The 15,762-nt window shown below is 38.4% G+C and overlaps 4 protein-coding genes across 4 annotated transcripts; 1 reads left to right on the top strand and 3 right to left on the bottom strand.

Moving 5' to 3' along the window:
• Nucleotides 1-460: 460 nt before the first annotated feature.
• Nucleotides 461-1,726, top strand: PG986_015002 (uncharacterized protein; the record flags this gene model as incomplete). Its single annotated transcript, XM_066851224.1, has 2 exons — nt 461-741; nt 979-1,726. 2 exons carry the CDS (start codon nt 461-463, stop codon nt 1,724-1,726), a joined length of 1,029 nt encoding a protein of 342 aa, XP_066693462.1.
• Nucleotides 1,727-1,976: 250 nt separating this feature from the next.
• Nucleotides 1,977-2,444, bottom strand: PG986_015001 (uncharacterized protein; the record flags this gene model as incomplete). Its single annotated transcript, XM_066851223.1, has 1 exon — nt 1,977-2,444. The coding sequence occupies one exon, from the start codon at nt 2,442-2,444 to the stop codon at nt 1,977-1,979; it is 468 nt and encodes a 155-aa protein (XP_066693461.1).
• A 9,800-nt stretch (nt 2,445-12,244) lies between these two features.
• PG986_015000 (uncharacterized protein) lies at nt 12,245-13,787 on the bottom strand (the record flags this gene model as incomplete). The annotated part of the gene is made up of 4 exons (XM_066851222.1): nt 12,245-12,539; nt 13,065-13,207; nt 13,369-13,529; nt 13,589-13,787. 4 exons carry the CDS (start codon nt 13,785-13,787, stop codon nt 12,245-12,247), a joined length of 798 nt encoding a protein of 265 aa, XP_066693460.1.
• A 570-nt stretch (nt 13,788-14,357) lies between these two features.
• Nucleotides 14,358-15,599, bottom strand: PG986_014999 (O-methyltransferase; the record flags this gene model as incomplete). Its single annotated transcript, XM_066851221.1, has 6 exons — nt 14,358-14,520; nt 14,597-14,690; nt 14,781-14,884; nt 14,934-15,241; nt 15,290-15,340; nt 15,402-15,599. 6 exons carry the CDS (start codon nt 15,597-15,599, stop codon nt 14,358-14,360), a joined length of 918 nt encoding a protein of 305 aa, XP_066693459.1.
• Nucleotides 15,600-15,762: the final 163 nt, after the last annotated feature.

The following is a 15,762-nucleotide window of genomic DNA, read 5'->3' as shown; positions in this document are numbered from 1 at the left end:
GGCGACGGCTGGTCGCCGACCTCAGCCCCTAGTCATGCCCCACCGGCATCCACAGGGTTACCGTTACACTGGAAGTTCTAGACAGATCAGAAATACTTCCAAGTATCCCGAGGATACGAACCATCGGATACTGGCCTGCAGTGTCTGCATATATTAGCCTTCGATTGCCGGTACTGGACTATCGTTCTATACGTATCACCAATGAAGATTGACCAGAAGTGATTGTGACTGAGGAATACAATGCAGTTCCAAGATCGCTGTTCCTTGGCTATCCATCCAGTTTTGGTCAGCGAGCTAGCACACCTTTACCTATTCACCCATTTACCCGGCGCCGCAGCCAGCAGCCAACAGCCATTTCGTACCACGGAAGAATATACTGCTTCATAGATTGCGCGCTTTAGGCATCGAATACACACAAACTGGAGTACTCTCAGTATTGACTTCTATCAACCTACGCAGGATGCTTCTCGGTTTGCCGGACGAGCTGCTACTTATGATTCTTAGGCTTGTGGATGAGGGTGAAAAGAGCGATGACATCTCGGCCTGCCGCTTTGTTTGTAAAAAGCTTGCACGCATTGCGGAACCCATTGCATTTTGGCGCATCATCACGTACCCATCAGAAGGGGGTTGCTCGCGCTTGCTTCGATTGTCAGAATCCCCGTTACGCAGGCATGTCACCAACCTCTTTTGGTTTTTCGAGGGATTCGACGCGAATCTTGCTGTATCCCTTGGAATGTTTAGGTCTTGGTTACTATCGCGAGACAGCGGAATCCCCCACGAAGCCGATACTAAGTCCTAGCTTAAAGACACATGGGCGCGCTACCGTGCATGACACCAGTGGAAAGTGGATCTGGAGCAGAGTTTACAAGACACCTCAACTATGACTGCCGCCCTTGGTCGTTTCGAAAGGCTGCGATGCGTGCAAATTGCGAAAACATGGGATTCTGATGCTTAAGATGAAGACTTACGTCCCCCCAGGCGTCATGCGAGGTCCCCAGTCGGGCACAGGATCTTCACCGCTCTGGTGGCCGCTCTCGCGGCTGCTACGGTGACACTGGAGGAACTAGTGCTTGGATTTTATCCTTATAGTCTTGTAGACGACCACGGTCCTGTGGGTATCATTCAGGGTCTTTCTCCAGCTTATGCCAAGCTCTATCGAAGAGCCTTTCGCGGCTTAAAAATTCTGAGAATCACACTGCCTTGGTCCTGGGATGATCGCGCCGAAGCAATCAATTACGCAGGGCTGGCTACGCTCATAGGCTCCGCAAACGAACTGGAAGAGCTGTACATGGAAGCAGACGAGAACATCGAACTGTCGCGCCCTGAATTCTTCTTTCGATCGATTCACGTACCCAAGCTGGAAGTATTGGCCCTAGCGAACATTCAATACAACAAGGCAAAGCATCTTGTTGACTTTGTCGAGAACCACAGCGCAACTCTGCGAAGGCTAGAACTCCACGCTGTTGCACTCAACGAGGGTTCCTGGATTCCGACACTCGAAAGCATGCGAGATTTGTTGACACTCGACTCTTGTTCGGTTTGTGGGCTAGTCGATGATTCTGACAGCATTCAAGGTGTGCCTGATTGGGCTGTTCAAAACTTCCTCTTGCGGGCGGGCAAGGTGGACAAAGCGAGTGAACTTCCCCGGACACATTTGGATAGTTATGACTGTTACAGCACCTTGACTACGCTCTTCCAATCACTCGTTCCTACCCCTTCAGGGTGACAATACATGTCCGAAAGGGGGAAGGTGGAATGAAGAGAAAGCCTTCTAGCTGTCAGGGGCGAGAATGTCCCCAGACATCGGGAATATGTGGCAAATAGTAATGGAAAGTTATCTGGAGCTCTCTCAAAAAGTATATTCAGAACATGCCGACGCAGCTGGGATAACACGTCCTCATCTTCCGTCTCTATGCCAAACTTGGGAAAAGGCATCAACCTCGATGTGTATGCCATCAACTCCACCATTTCCATTCTTAGCGAAGACGCCGTCGCTTTCTCTCTGACTCGAGTAGTTGGTGTATTGTGCTCCGATGCAAGGCATCCTCTAGATTCTGGTTTTCCAACTGTGCATAGTATTGGTTCTTCTTTACTACCAGGTCGACTATGAAGTCAGGGGCATTTTGGACGAATGCATTGGCGATCTCGCTCTGCTGCTCCCGCAATCCTGATACACAGTAAGTATACAGAACCTGAAAACATCGTGCTAATAATCGGTTCTCGGACAGCACACCCGCGACGGTCTCCATGTTGGTGGTGTTGCACACGTCTTGCGTAAACCTCAGAATCTCTTGGGCTCGGCGCTGTGGGATTGCCGCTCCCTTGCATAGAAGCAAAGCGGCAAAGTCCGGGGCGCCATGGTGAGGCGACAAGGCCCAACTCAGCGTCGCCTGACCATCCGATGTGGGAGTATCAATCTCGAGATTGTCACTCTCTAGAAGCATTTCCGCTTCCTAGTAGCGCCCTTGGCATGTTAGGGCGAAGAGAAGGCAGGAGGTTCTGGGCATGGGGCCTCGGTGGTTGTAACGTTGATTTGGATCTTCGCCCGATTTTAGCAACTCTAGAATGATCCTTCGTTTTGCATATCGGGATCTGGCGTCTGTGGAAGGGTTCGTGGCAGGCAAAACGGCAGCCGTGAGGGCTGTGCGCGAATAGGGGCTCAACCCACGCGGCATGCTTCGTACATCCGAACAATCTGGTATTCGTGTCGGCGCCCCCAAAACCAGCAGTAACTCTGCGATCATCCATTTGCCCCGATCGCACGCGATGGAAAGCGGGCTCTCTAGATCCCTGTCGACACGGGTTATTGTTTTGTTCACATCAACGCCGTGCTTGAAAAGAAGCCGGATCAGCTTTTTCGTTGGTCTATTTCCCACCACGGCGGAAAATATGGCCGTATAACCCAAGTTATCCTCCATATGTATGTCAATAAGCTTTTCCTTCAAGATGTATTCCACTATAGCCGTAGAACCATGGTATGCAGCGTGATGGAGTGCAGTATTAAGGGGGTTGCTGAGAACCAATGGGGCCCCTGCTTCGATCAACCTCTTCGAAATTTTCGTCTGATCGAGAGCAATCGACATAAACAGCGGTGGCAGTAAATGTTTGACCCTGTTCCGAGATTGTAGTAATGGACTTGAATCTGGGAGATCAACAGGGTGTTTCATCTCTAAGTCAGCCTTTGCCTGAACGGAGTGATTGATAGTTCCGAGGGCAAATTCGAGGTCCTTTGTAGTCGGGATGCGCTTTAACGATTTGATGGCAAGAGAAACTGCGGAAGATTGTCCATTCCGCACATTACTTTCGTATAGCGTTTTGGGCCAAAACTCTAGGAGGACTTTTGAGCAGCGGCATAGAGAGGAGATGTCCCTAGGCCCGAGCCATTTTGAAACCTCGAGGAGCATTTCGACTGGCAGATTCGTTAAATGTACGTCTATAGTATAAAATAAGCGAGTGGCACTAGGGAGAGGATAAAGAAAGATGGTCTCCGAATTTGTGGGCTTCAGACGGATATAAATAGTCCTAAAAATAACTGCCTCCTCCACCTCCTTACTCGAGGTTACACCTCACTGAATAGACTCGAGTCTGCTGCCCCTGAAACAAAGATTTCCATAGCCCATGGCGGCCTTTAATTTGGCCTGCGTGCAGTATATAAGTGTGTACGATTACCACTATCAAAGGGAGGCCGCCTGCTGGGACTTTAGACTACTAAACGCCTGCTCTCTTATACTAGTTATGTAATGCCTTAATACTGTTAAATTTCTTAGGTGATAGAATTTGGGTCGGAGAGCGTGATGTTAGTTTAGTAGTTAAAAGGTTAGCTTTTATAAACGTTATTCGATATCTCCCCTAAGATAGCTAACTGTGGGAATATTTAAACGATTCCTACGGTGCTTTAATATTATAGTTTTTATTATGATATATATTACTCCCCTGCAAGGCTAGCATTATATAATTTCGTTTTAGTCGTATTTATTAATGTTAAACAACTTAGTTAATAGGTGCTATAAAAAACCTATACTACTATTACTCACTTATCTTATTTAACTTCAAATAAAAGCCCTAGACACTTCGCCTATCTTTGACCTCGAGCTGAAGATCTCCCCCTTGGGAACGTTACCTATGTACCAGTGCTAATTTGGACGTTATCTAGCCCCTATACTAGACATACGATCTATTTCATGACACTTGTTTTAGTTAAGTCTACTTATAAATAGAAATATACCGTAAAGTTAATTACCTAGTCGTTAACTAGCCCTCGAGTCTTAAGATATAATAAGTATAACTAGTATTAATATAGTATAAGACTAGACATTAAATTAAATAGCCTATATAAAAACGAGAACTTAGATTAATATAGTGTAATACTTTAAAATCGTTACTTACTAATTAATGGATTCTTTACTAGAATTTTAAAACCCTTAGCTATTTTATATTCGGCTTAGGCTATAGTCACCTTTAATTAATAGCGCTATAGCTATTATTATTAAGATTTAAGCGTTAACTTTCTCGTAACCGGGCTTTAATAAGGGCTACGTTATAAAGTTATTAATTATCGAGACCGCGAACTAACCGAAAGGCCGACGAGAGGAGGTATAAACTTAATAGAAATAAACCAATATAAATAGAGCTTTTTACCCCTTTTTACTTTACTTAACTTATCTCTTTATTAATATACCTTAGTCGAACCCTCTTTTTTCACTTACCCTGCTTTTATACTCTCTTTAATAGCTATACTCGTAACCTCTTTACTCGACAGCTTATAGTCGATTAAAATAAACCTTTACTCTTTATTTCGATTTTTAATAGATTAAGCTTCGCTATTAGCAGCTAGTATTATGTACTGCCCTTTTATATACACCTCGCTTCGTTAAGTAATTAGTTTATATATTTAAGTTTTTAATATATTATTGTCGAAGATTTACGAGGTTTTTTATATCGATAAGATAGTTAACTTTAAAGCGGAGACTATAGCGAGCTATATTTCTAAGCTTATTAAGCCGCGAAACTTTTTTAATAATTAAATTAAAGCTAAGCTTTCTATTTTTATCGGTAACGAATAAGTTACTAAGTATACGAAGGATATTATAAATAATTTTAATAGTAATTATACGATTTATATATTTATTAAACCCGGCAGAGTAACTCTACGTGATTTTCCTCGATTTTAAACTCTTTTCGACCCTGGTCTATTTATTATTAACCTTTTAAGCTTAGCTTTTTTTATTAAAGCGCCCGTTAAAATATATCCTTTCGTAGCTTTTATTATAACCTAGCTTAACTACGCGATTAAAACCCTACTTACGGCACGGGCCTACGATGCCTCGAAATATACCTAAACCCGATAACAATTAAATTCACCGGTTAGCGTTAACGCCCCGTTTACGATAACGAACTTATTAACGATAACCGTTATTAACTAGTACGCCCAGGATAAAATAACGACGATAATATTAAATGGCCGGTAACGAATAGCTAATACGGGATAAACAGATTAAATAGGATAACTATCGAAGGTTACGTAAAAATAAAATATAAATATACTAAATTATAAATATTTAATATAATTTAACTAAGGTATAAATATATTAGATTATAAATATCCGATATAATTTAAAAGAGACTAAATATATCGGATCGCGAATATTCAACGTAATTTAAGAATTAGTAAAAGAGAGATTAAATATATAAACCACGAACCTTTCTTATATATTTTATATAAACACTCTTTACTTTAACGATTAATTTAAACATTAATTTAACCCATTAATAAAATATATTACCTTAACGAACCTATTACATTTTTACGCTAAACCCCACGATTAAATTAAAATATTACTATTATATTAAAAAACCGGGTCTTTTACACGTTTAAATACTTTCTCGTTTTAATTAATATAAACCCAGCACGTCTACGAGGTTTCTTTTAAACCTCGATAGCCGTTCGTTACACTCGATCGTAAGTACGATAATAAAATCCTTATTAAAATTAATAAAATCGACGCTCTTAAATAGGTTAATTATTAAAATAAGTTAAGTTTTTTAATTAAAAAGTCTTAACGTGGTTTACCACTACGCGACGTATATTACTTAGCGACGCACCTTAATTTAATTTTAATATAATTAAACTTTAACGCGTAATACCTTTATAACTATAATACTTAATTAATCCTAAAAAAATCGGATAGTTTTAATAATTTAAGCGACACGAAACGGATCGAATTAAATAAACTAAAAAGTAATAATAAAAGCTTATAATATATCCGAATTAATTTTACGCTATCGAATTTACGGCCGAACTTTAAAACGCGAAATCCGATCGAAACGACGTAAAATAAATTTAATTAAAAAAGAGGTACTTCGTAAATATATAATTAATTTAAATATTCGAGGAATGCCTCCCGATTTCGTTAATATAAAAAATATAGTTAATTTTTTTACCGTGTCGCGTAACGGCGACCGCGTTAATAAATACTAAATTAAGCGCTTTATCGACCGTAACCCGGACTTAAAAACTAAAATAAATCGTCGGTACGATTATTAAAAAGCTTTTTATAAAGATTTTAAAATTATTTTTACCTGGTTTACGTTAATCGTAAATATAAAAACGAAATATAAGATCGTTAACAAAAACATTTAGAATTTCGACGAAACCGGCTTTATAATAAACATAATCGGGTTAATACTTATCGTAATACGCGCCGAGCAGCGTAAAAAAACGAAATCGGTTTAACTTAATAATCGGGAATAAATAACGGCGATTAAATATATTAATTCGTAAAGCTAATATATTCCGCCGTTTTTAATTATTTAAAACTAATATTACCTCGTAAACTAATCCCGCGATACCGATTTACCGGGCGACTAAATAATTAAACCGATTTCTAATAGTTAAACTAATAACGAAATAGGCTTAAATTAAATTAAACACTTCGATAAATATATTAAATCGTAAACGAAGGGTCGCTACCGCCTCTTAATTCTTAACGGCCACGAGAACTATATTTCGGCCGAATTCGAAGTATATTACTAAAATAACGATATTATTACTATTAATATATTTCCCTATTTATCGCACTTATTTTAACCTCTCGATATAATACTTTATTCGCCTTTAAAACGTATTTATTCGAAAGAAATCGAGCTATTTATTAAAGCTTTTATAAACTATATTACTAAGCTCGAATTCTTTATCGCTTTTAAAACCGCGTATTTTACTATTTTTATAGAAGTTAATATTAAATTTAAATTTAGCGCATTTAATTTAATACCTTATAACCTTAACGAGGTAATTAATAAGCTAAATATACGTCTTTAAACGCTTATACTTAACCTATCCTGTTTAAAGACGACTAATACCTACGACCTTTAAACGCTGTTTAACCCTTAATAAATAACTAAATACTCTATTTATATTAAAAAAAGGTGTTTACTTATTAAGGAAGCTTTTCGATACCGATTTTAAATACGGTAGACTAAATAGTAAAAGGTATAATTAAAATAGCTTATAAAATAACCTTTATACGTAATAAAATATATATATTAAAAGAGGCTAATTTAGCACTTTTTAAGCGCCGAAAAACTAAAAAATCGCGAATTCAACTTAAAAAAGCCCTTATTATTAAAAAATCTTAGCAATTACAAAACAAAAAAGCAAAAAAGAAGCGTTTAGCGCCCGATAAAAATAAAAATAGGGGTTCGTCGAAACGGAGGACGACCGATAAAAGACGCTATAGTATCTGCGGCGAAACAGGTTACAATACGCGAATATATAAAAAAAATATAAAATTAAGCGAAAAATCGGATAATAAGTAGTTTTAATTAATTTTAAACGTTATAATTAAATTAATTTATATAAAAGGGTTGAGAAGTAAAAAAAGTGCGTCGCTAAGTGATATACGTCGCGTAGTGGTAAACCACGTTAATTAATTTTACGAAAAAGTGTAATGCGAAGCTAGTCGCGGTTTTTTTATAAAAAGTATAGGGCTCGACCGTAAGCACGATAACGAAATCTCTATTAAAATTAATAAAATCGACGCTTTTAAGCAGGCTAATCGTCGGAATAATATTAAATATAACACGCGGAAGCGTGAGGGCTTATAACTTATTAAAGGTGTAATAAATTTATATTAATATCCTCGGGCTTATAAATAATAAAAGATCGATAAAGCCTTACTTTAATAGTTAACTTATAACTATTTATAATAGTGAGACATTAATTACTATGTAATAATTACTTAATTATTTTAATATAAATAATAAATTAAATATAACTTATATAATTAATAAACTATATAAGGCTAACGTTAGCCTATTTATACGATATTTCGAAGCTTTAAAACACTTATAGTAATATTTAAACGGATATCCCGATTTAAGAACCGTCCTTAGAGGTAAATATAACCTGCGAGACTTAAAATTATATATCGTGGCCGACGCTAGCTTCGCCGGTAAACTTAGCACACGCCTTTTTATCGGTAAACATATTATATTTCTTATAAAAGTACCGGTTTATTAAAAATTTAAAAAATAACTGCTTATTATAATTAGTTCGACTAAATTAAAATTTTATAACTTAATACCTATTAAAATCTCCGCATTTTAAATCGTAAAACTATTAAAAAAGCTTAACTTTCTTTAACTTTTATTAATTATTATATTTATAAACAATATAAATATTAAAACTATTATTTTAAATTTTTTTAATATTATTAAAATACGCTATATTAATATACGATATAAGTAAATTATTAATTAAATAACGAAAAAATACTTTAAATTAAATTACGTACTTATAAAGTATATAGTAATAAACGAACTAATAAAGCTACTTTAAAGAGAAAACTATTAAAGATTTATTCGTATACTTAACCTATAAAAGTGCTTATAATAGAGGAGGATTAAACGATAACTTTATAACTTTATACGATAAACTATACCCTTTATTAATTTATTAAAGAGGGTGTGTTATAACTATAAGCCACTAGCTACTTGTGGCTGCTTATTTCCCCATTATATATTAGCTAGTAAATTAAAACAGTTATAAATAAAGTATAAATAATAATATTAATGTATCTCTAGCTTTTAATCTTAACAATTAACCTAAACGACTTATTCTTCGGCTTAAATAATGCTTATACTCTTTTTTCTATATATCTTTCTATCTTCTTAAAAGGCCGTGATACGTATAGCCGCGTTATTACCTTAAATAAAGCGTACAAGGTAAGGAAAGACGTTACTATTCCCGATGTTCCGTTTACACTGTTTAAAACTATAGTTAACTCGAAAGGATTTAGTTTCTTATATAGTCCGGTGAGGCGCGTATCCTTATAAGAGAGTTAACTTCTATTATTTAATAGTAACGGTATATTAACTCGGCTAGATTCTTAGGGAGCCGATTCCCTTCGGTCTTATTAAATATTTTCACCGTAAGCTTCTTTACTTCGTTTATAGTCTCCGCACCGTTTAAGTCTTTAAATTCTACCAGCGAACTAAGAAAGTACATTTTAAGGAGCAGGGTTTTTTCACCGTTATATAATATTATCTCTTAATTTTTAAAGGTTTTAATATTAAAGGTTATAGCTACCTTAAGAATAACGGTATTTATACGTGTATTATAGTATAACTTAAATACTACGAAGATAGGGAAATTAATAGCTAGGTTTATAATTACCGCCGCTTTACCTCTAATTTAAAAGAAAGAGACGAAGATTAATTTCTATTACGATTCGCTTTATAAGTCCTTAAAGTGTAACCGTATTTATTAATAATCTCGTTAATAGCCTTTTCTTTTAAATGCTTATAAGCTTAACACTTATATAAATATATAGCAGGGTTACTTTATTTAAAACACCTTATTAACTTAATAACCTTAATAGAAATATTACCTTAAAACGTTAAAGTCCCTTAGTAAGCTATTTATTAAGGTTTACTATCTCTATTAAAATACTTATAATCTATTAAGCTTTTATACTAATGCTAATAATTTCTACGTAACGTTAAACTTAAGCATACCTTCTTCCTCGATTAGCTTATTAATCTTAGCGAGCGGGTAAGGGAAGTCCTACGAAAATACGTAAAATAATTTAATATCGTAAAAGTTTAACTCTCCTCTCGTAAAGCGCGTAGTAACGCTAAAGATTCGTATTACCTCGTAAAACTTAACCTTTAAAATTATAGTAATTATAAAAGTTATTAACGAAGGCGATAGTTTTTTAACTATAAGGCTATTATAAATTATTACCGTATAGCACGGAGGAGAGATATTTCGTTTTTAGCGTTTAAGCGGAGGAAAGCCTTTTTATCTTTAATAGCCTTATTAAAATTCGCCTAAACTACTATAGTATAATTATTTAACGTAAACGAATTTCTTTACAGTCGAGCCTTATGTTTTTAGCTAATAATCGCTTAGTTATTATATACGTAGGTAATATTAAAAGGCTTAAAATATAGGTTTTTAATAATATTTAATGCTTTCCTAGTCTTATTATTAGTAATTAATAGTTTATTAAGATATTATTAAGCGTTAAAAGCTTAGCGATTATAATTACCTGCCTCTTCGTTTAAGGAATTATTAAAAGTGCTTTATACCGGCTTTTTAAGTATACTTTTTCAGTTTTTAAGGAATTTTACGAAAAATTAATACGCGCTTAAAAGTTTTTACCGTGAGGCTATTCTTTAATATATTTTAACGGGCGTTTTAATAGAAAAGGGTGAACTTAAGGGGTTAATAATAAATAAACTAGGGTTAAAGAAAGTTTAAAGCCGAGGTAAATTACGTAAGCTTACTCTACGAGGCCTAATAAGCCTTTAAGTCGTATGCGTAATTCTAGCGTTATTTATAAATATACTTTTCGCTTCGTCTATAACTATTTCATCGCCGATAAAGATAAGAAGTTTAGTTTTAATTTAATTATTAAAAGAGTTTCGCGGTTTAATAAGTTTAAAGATATAGCTCGCTATAATTTCCGCTTTAAGGTTAATTATTTTATCGATGTAAAAAACCTTATAGGTTTTCGATAGCGATATATTAGGGATTTATATATATAAACCAGTTATTTAACGAAGCGAGGTATACTTAAAGGGGCGATATATAATACTAATTAATAACGAAGCTCGGTTTATTAAAAAGTAAAATAAGGGGTAAAAGTTTACTTTACTTAATTATAAGCTATCGAGTAAAGGTTACGAGTATAGCTATTAAAAGGAGTATAAAAATAAAGTAGGTAAAGTAAAAGAGTTCGATTAAAATATATTAATAAAGAAATAAGTTAATGAAGTAAAAAGGGGTAAAAAGCTTTATTTATATTAATCTATCCCTACCGAGTTTATATTTACTCCTATCGGCATTTCGAACAGTTCGCGGTTTCGATAATCGGCGACCTTAAAGCATAGCCCTATCGAAGCCCGGTCACGAAAAAGTTAACGCTTAAATCTTAATAACGATAGCCGTAGCGTTATTAATTAAAGGTAATTATAGCTTAAATCGAACTTAAAATAGTTAAAGGTTTTAAAATCTTAATAAAGAATTTATTAATTAATAAGTGTAATAATTTTAAGTTATTATATATATTAACTTAAGTCCTCGTTTTTTTTTATTATATTATAAACTACTTAATTTAATATCTAGTTTTATACTACATTAATACTAGTTACACTTATTATATCTTAAACTCGAAGGCTAATTAACTACTAGGTAACTAACCTTATTTTATTTAACTTTATATAAAAGCTTTAAACGCTTCGCTTATCTTTAACCTCGAGTTAACGGTCTCCCCCTTACGAACGTTACTTATATATTAGTGCTAATTTAAACGTTATATAGCTTTTACACTAGGTATAAAATTTATTTTATAACACTTATTTTAATTAGATTTATTTATAAATAAAAATATACTATAAGTGAGCAATATTAATATAGGTTTATTATAGCACCTATTAACTAAGTTACTTAACACTAATAAATACGACTAAACCGAAATTACGGGCAGTATATAAGTGTGTACGATAATTACTATCAAGGGGAGGCCGCCTACTAAGACTTTAGGCTACCGACGCCTGCTCTCCTATACTAATCGTACAGTACCTTAATACTACTAAATTTCCCGGGTAATATAACTTAGGTCGAAAAGTGTAATGTCAGTCTGGTAGCTAAAAAATCAGCTTTCATAAAAGTCATTTAATATCTCCCCCTAAAATAGCCAACCGTAGGAATATTCAAACGATTCCTGCGGTGGAAGAATTTCTAAATGCAGCGCCTATTGGTTAAGTGAAGCTTTGCTGCCAATTCAATCGTGCGTGTCATGACGTCGTCGAAGAGAGCCGGTGGTGCTGAGTCTGATATCCCTAGCTCATTGCCGTCCAGTTGTTTTGGCTCAGAGTCTAGTAGCGGCTCAAGTATGTGGCACATGTAACCCAATAAGCTCTCGGTATGGCTGGCTACGAAGTGGGTATCGAAATGAGGCTCTGCTACCAAGGAATTGTAGGGTGGTTGCTCGCGAGCACGGGTCTGGCTCCCTTGCTGACGAGCCCGGACGCTCCTGGAAGTGGGAGTAGCGAAGACTGCAATGAACACTGCGAAAAGCCCAACCGTCCCATTTCAACGGCTGATGAAGATGACTCGAAGATGAAGAATGAGGATTACTTGCAAACAAGGAAATGCGCCCCTGATTTTATCGCGTACTCGCATCGATAACATCTTGCATCGTGATCCGGCGAGATGGGCTACTACAACTCGCAGCGTCGAGAGAGGTTAGCCACATGTGTTATTGGGTCCTCGCTGATGCATACGACATCTGCGCTCCCTGGTTGGATGGGTGATCGACTGGCCATTCTGTCAGGGGCGCATCGAACATCTACTAAGAAGTTCCGAATCGTATGGTGACAATGTCTTGTTGGCCCTACGTAGTTTTCGACAGGTTCCTGGAACGTGAAGGGGATACATTCGATACGCGAATCATGCTCCGTAGCCGATCGTGCAGCGCAACAGAACCGGCCAGTGACAGCTTTGTCCATCCTCCTTCTACATCGCCTCGTCTCATCTGGTGGCCTCGCGCTTTACTCACTCCTTGTCCTGAACGGTGTGCAAACGCAGGTTGAACTCCGTACAACCGCCAACCACGCTGAGCACCCAATAGTCATCGAACCGGTCATCACGCATCGACTCGAGCATGTGACCGCCCCAAGGGCCTGAAACTTTACCAGCCGCCTGTCCATCATATCTCTAGCCCTGAGACTGTTTGATGCGTTCTCTGGTCGCCTTGGCAATCAACAACCTCCAGAACCTGTCACAATCCTTATTGAAAAGTTCTTCATATACAAACTCCGCAACTCCGGAAGGCATGCCACGTCCTGGGCGAGATACCTCACCACAGCAATTTGCAGAGGTCGCTCTTTGAAAACCTCGTAGTGCCCTCCCTTCGTGGTATCAAACAGATGCTTTCCTTCTTTACTGTCAGCCATTCTGCCTTGGCTTCCTTCATCCATAGCAAACTTCTTTTGATGCAGTGCTGGAGGCTCGAGACCAATGGCTTTAGAGATTGTATTTGTGATTTGACTGCTAGCTCCAATAACTACAGATCCCGCACACCAGCCACGGCGATATCGCGTAGTGAGAAGAGGGCATCAGAATCCACTGCGCGGAGCTCTACAGGCGTTCTTTCCGTAAGCCGAGCTGCTTCTAGAATCAGCTGCAAGGGGATCTGTTGGTTATCGAGATAAGCAAGAACGTGCAAAATATCGTACGCCATCTTGTTCTCCCCCGAAGATCCTCGACCGAGATATCCCATGTTTCGGGAACACTGTTTGACACTTCTAACCGTCGGTACCGATAGTGTGGTAGATCGATGTCGACAGGGCCTTGCAAGCAAGTTGCTCACTTACATGCAAGATTATGGCAGAAGTAACGGGCGGCCGTTGTGGGTAGAGGCTACAACCGTGGAGACTCGAGATATCTATTTAAGCATGGGTTTGAAGTGGTAGAAGTGTTCAACTTTGGAAAAGGCGAGATAGACGCAGAAGGTTTGCCACAGGAGAGTGGCCCAGGGGTCACTGTGTGGCCGTTGGTTTGGCGGCCTTAGCTGGTTTCACATCCCAATATGGCATGGAATCAAAAGTAGATGGTTATAACAAAGACATGCGTAGAGGCGAGATGTCGTAGTTGGGCACCCGGAAGTGATGCAAAAGAATTGCTTGTCCCCTTTTCCCCCGTTTCACATCATCCATCGACCCCCCACCTCACCTCAGGTACCTATGCATGTTGTAACATCACAGTCTGTCTTGATTTAAGATCCCACATTGCATCTGTATCTCTTCACCTACAGACATAGCAGGTGATGACAAACATGTAAAGTAGGTACCTAACCTTGCCACTCGGCTTCGATGATCCAACGGCTGGCACCAGAGGGTTGGCGCGCCCCCAAGTAGCGAAACCCGGGATGAGCGCGATGGAATAACCCGGGCCATTCATGCATTTCCCGCTGCTGCGAGTTCAAGAGCGTCAACATCCCGACGTCAAGGTTGCTGTGGGTTAAATTAGCCTACTAGTAGCTTTCGATTCGACAGATCCTCCCCAGATCTTACTTCAGGGAGTCCTCACATTGCTCGCCAGGCTTCTGCCGTGGTCAGGCTTTCCAGGCCTGGCACCATACGCTCATGGATTATGACCCTTGCCCCCTTTTTCAGAGCGGGCACTATAACGTCCGGAGTTTAGGAAGCTTCTGGCCAAGGGTAATAATAGTGTAGGAAGAGATGGAGGCCTCTGGATCTGGAGGTTGACATACCAAGTTTTTGAAGGATCTTGATGCAGTACTTGTCCGCCCAATTATGGAAAATGGACTTGAAGTAGTATACATCCGCAGTAACCGGTTGGTCCGTGAAAAAGTCACTACGACATGGTTAGCTCACTGCCAGCCCAGTTCGGACAAGCGACTGACTGTTCCATAAAGGTTACTCTGTCTTGAAGGTTGGCGGACAGCTTCGAAGCTCCTTCGGCGGCTGTGTCACGGAGGTCCTGTACGTAACATTTTATACCTGGATGTCGCTCAGCAATGCTGATGGCGACGCTGCCATGGGACCCTCCAACATCGACCATGGTAGCCTTTTCGTCCCAGGGATAATTGTCAAGGATCCCATCAGTGGACTTATCTCGAGAGAAGAAGCACCCGAACCTCTCTCCGCGGGCAGGCTCTTCAGCAAAGATGTCGAACATGCTTTTACTACTGTTATTGGCGAGAGAGAATCCCTAATATACCAGTTGGCGTCCGTAGTAAAGCACGAGGGTTCAACGTACTGTTTCATTGTTTTCTTCGGAGTTTGGCCACTTGTCCATGGCGTCAGCGACCTGTTCGCCCGATCAGCACTGCAAGCTCGTATTCGAAGCGTTCTCGGGAAATGTATGTTACCCTAACTGCTGCGGGCCAGAATTCGTCAAGCTCGACGATGAGAGAGTTGCGCATCATCTCGTCACCAGCCAGACTGGCCGTCAGTGCGGAGTGTGTGATGACACCCGGTGTATCTTCCTTGAAGAAGCGATGGTTGATGACGGCGTGCCTCACTATACGTCGAACGTTCATGACGCTGAGGCCCGAGAACTCGGACATGGCCTCGAACGAAGTAGACTATCCTACAGGGAAGGACTTGTCCAACCTGAAGCGAAGAATCACCTTTACGCTGACATAATCTGTCCACTAATTAAACACGTCCAAATTAGCGGTTGAACATTATGAGTTCAGGTATATAGATACTGGGATATGCGACCTTAAA

The sequence above is a fragment of the Apiospora aurea genome (genome assembly GCF_038362705.1).
Source record: "Apiospora aurea strain CBS 24483 chromosome Unknown utg000010l_segment0_segment0, whole genome shotgun sequence".
Lineage (NCBI taxonomy): Eukaryota > Fungi > Ascomycota > Sordariomycetes > Amphisphaeriales > Apiosporaceae > Apiospora > Apiospora aurea.
This window is presented reverse-complemented; position numbering and strand designations above follow the sequence as displayed.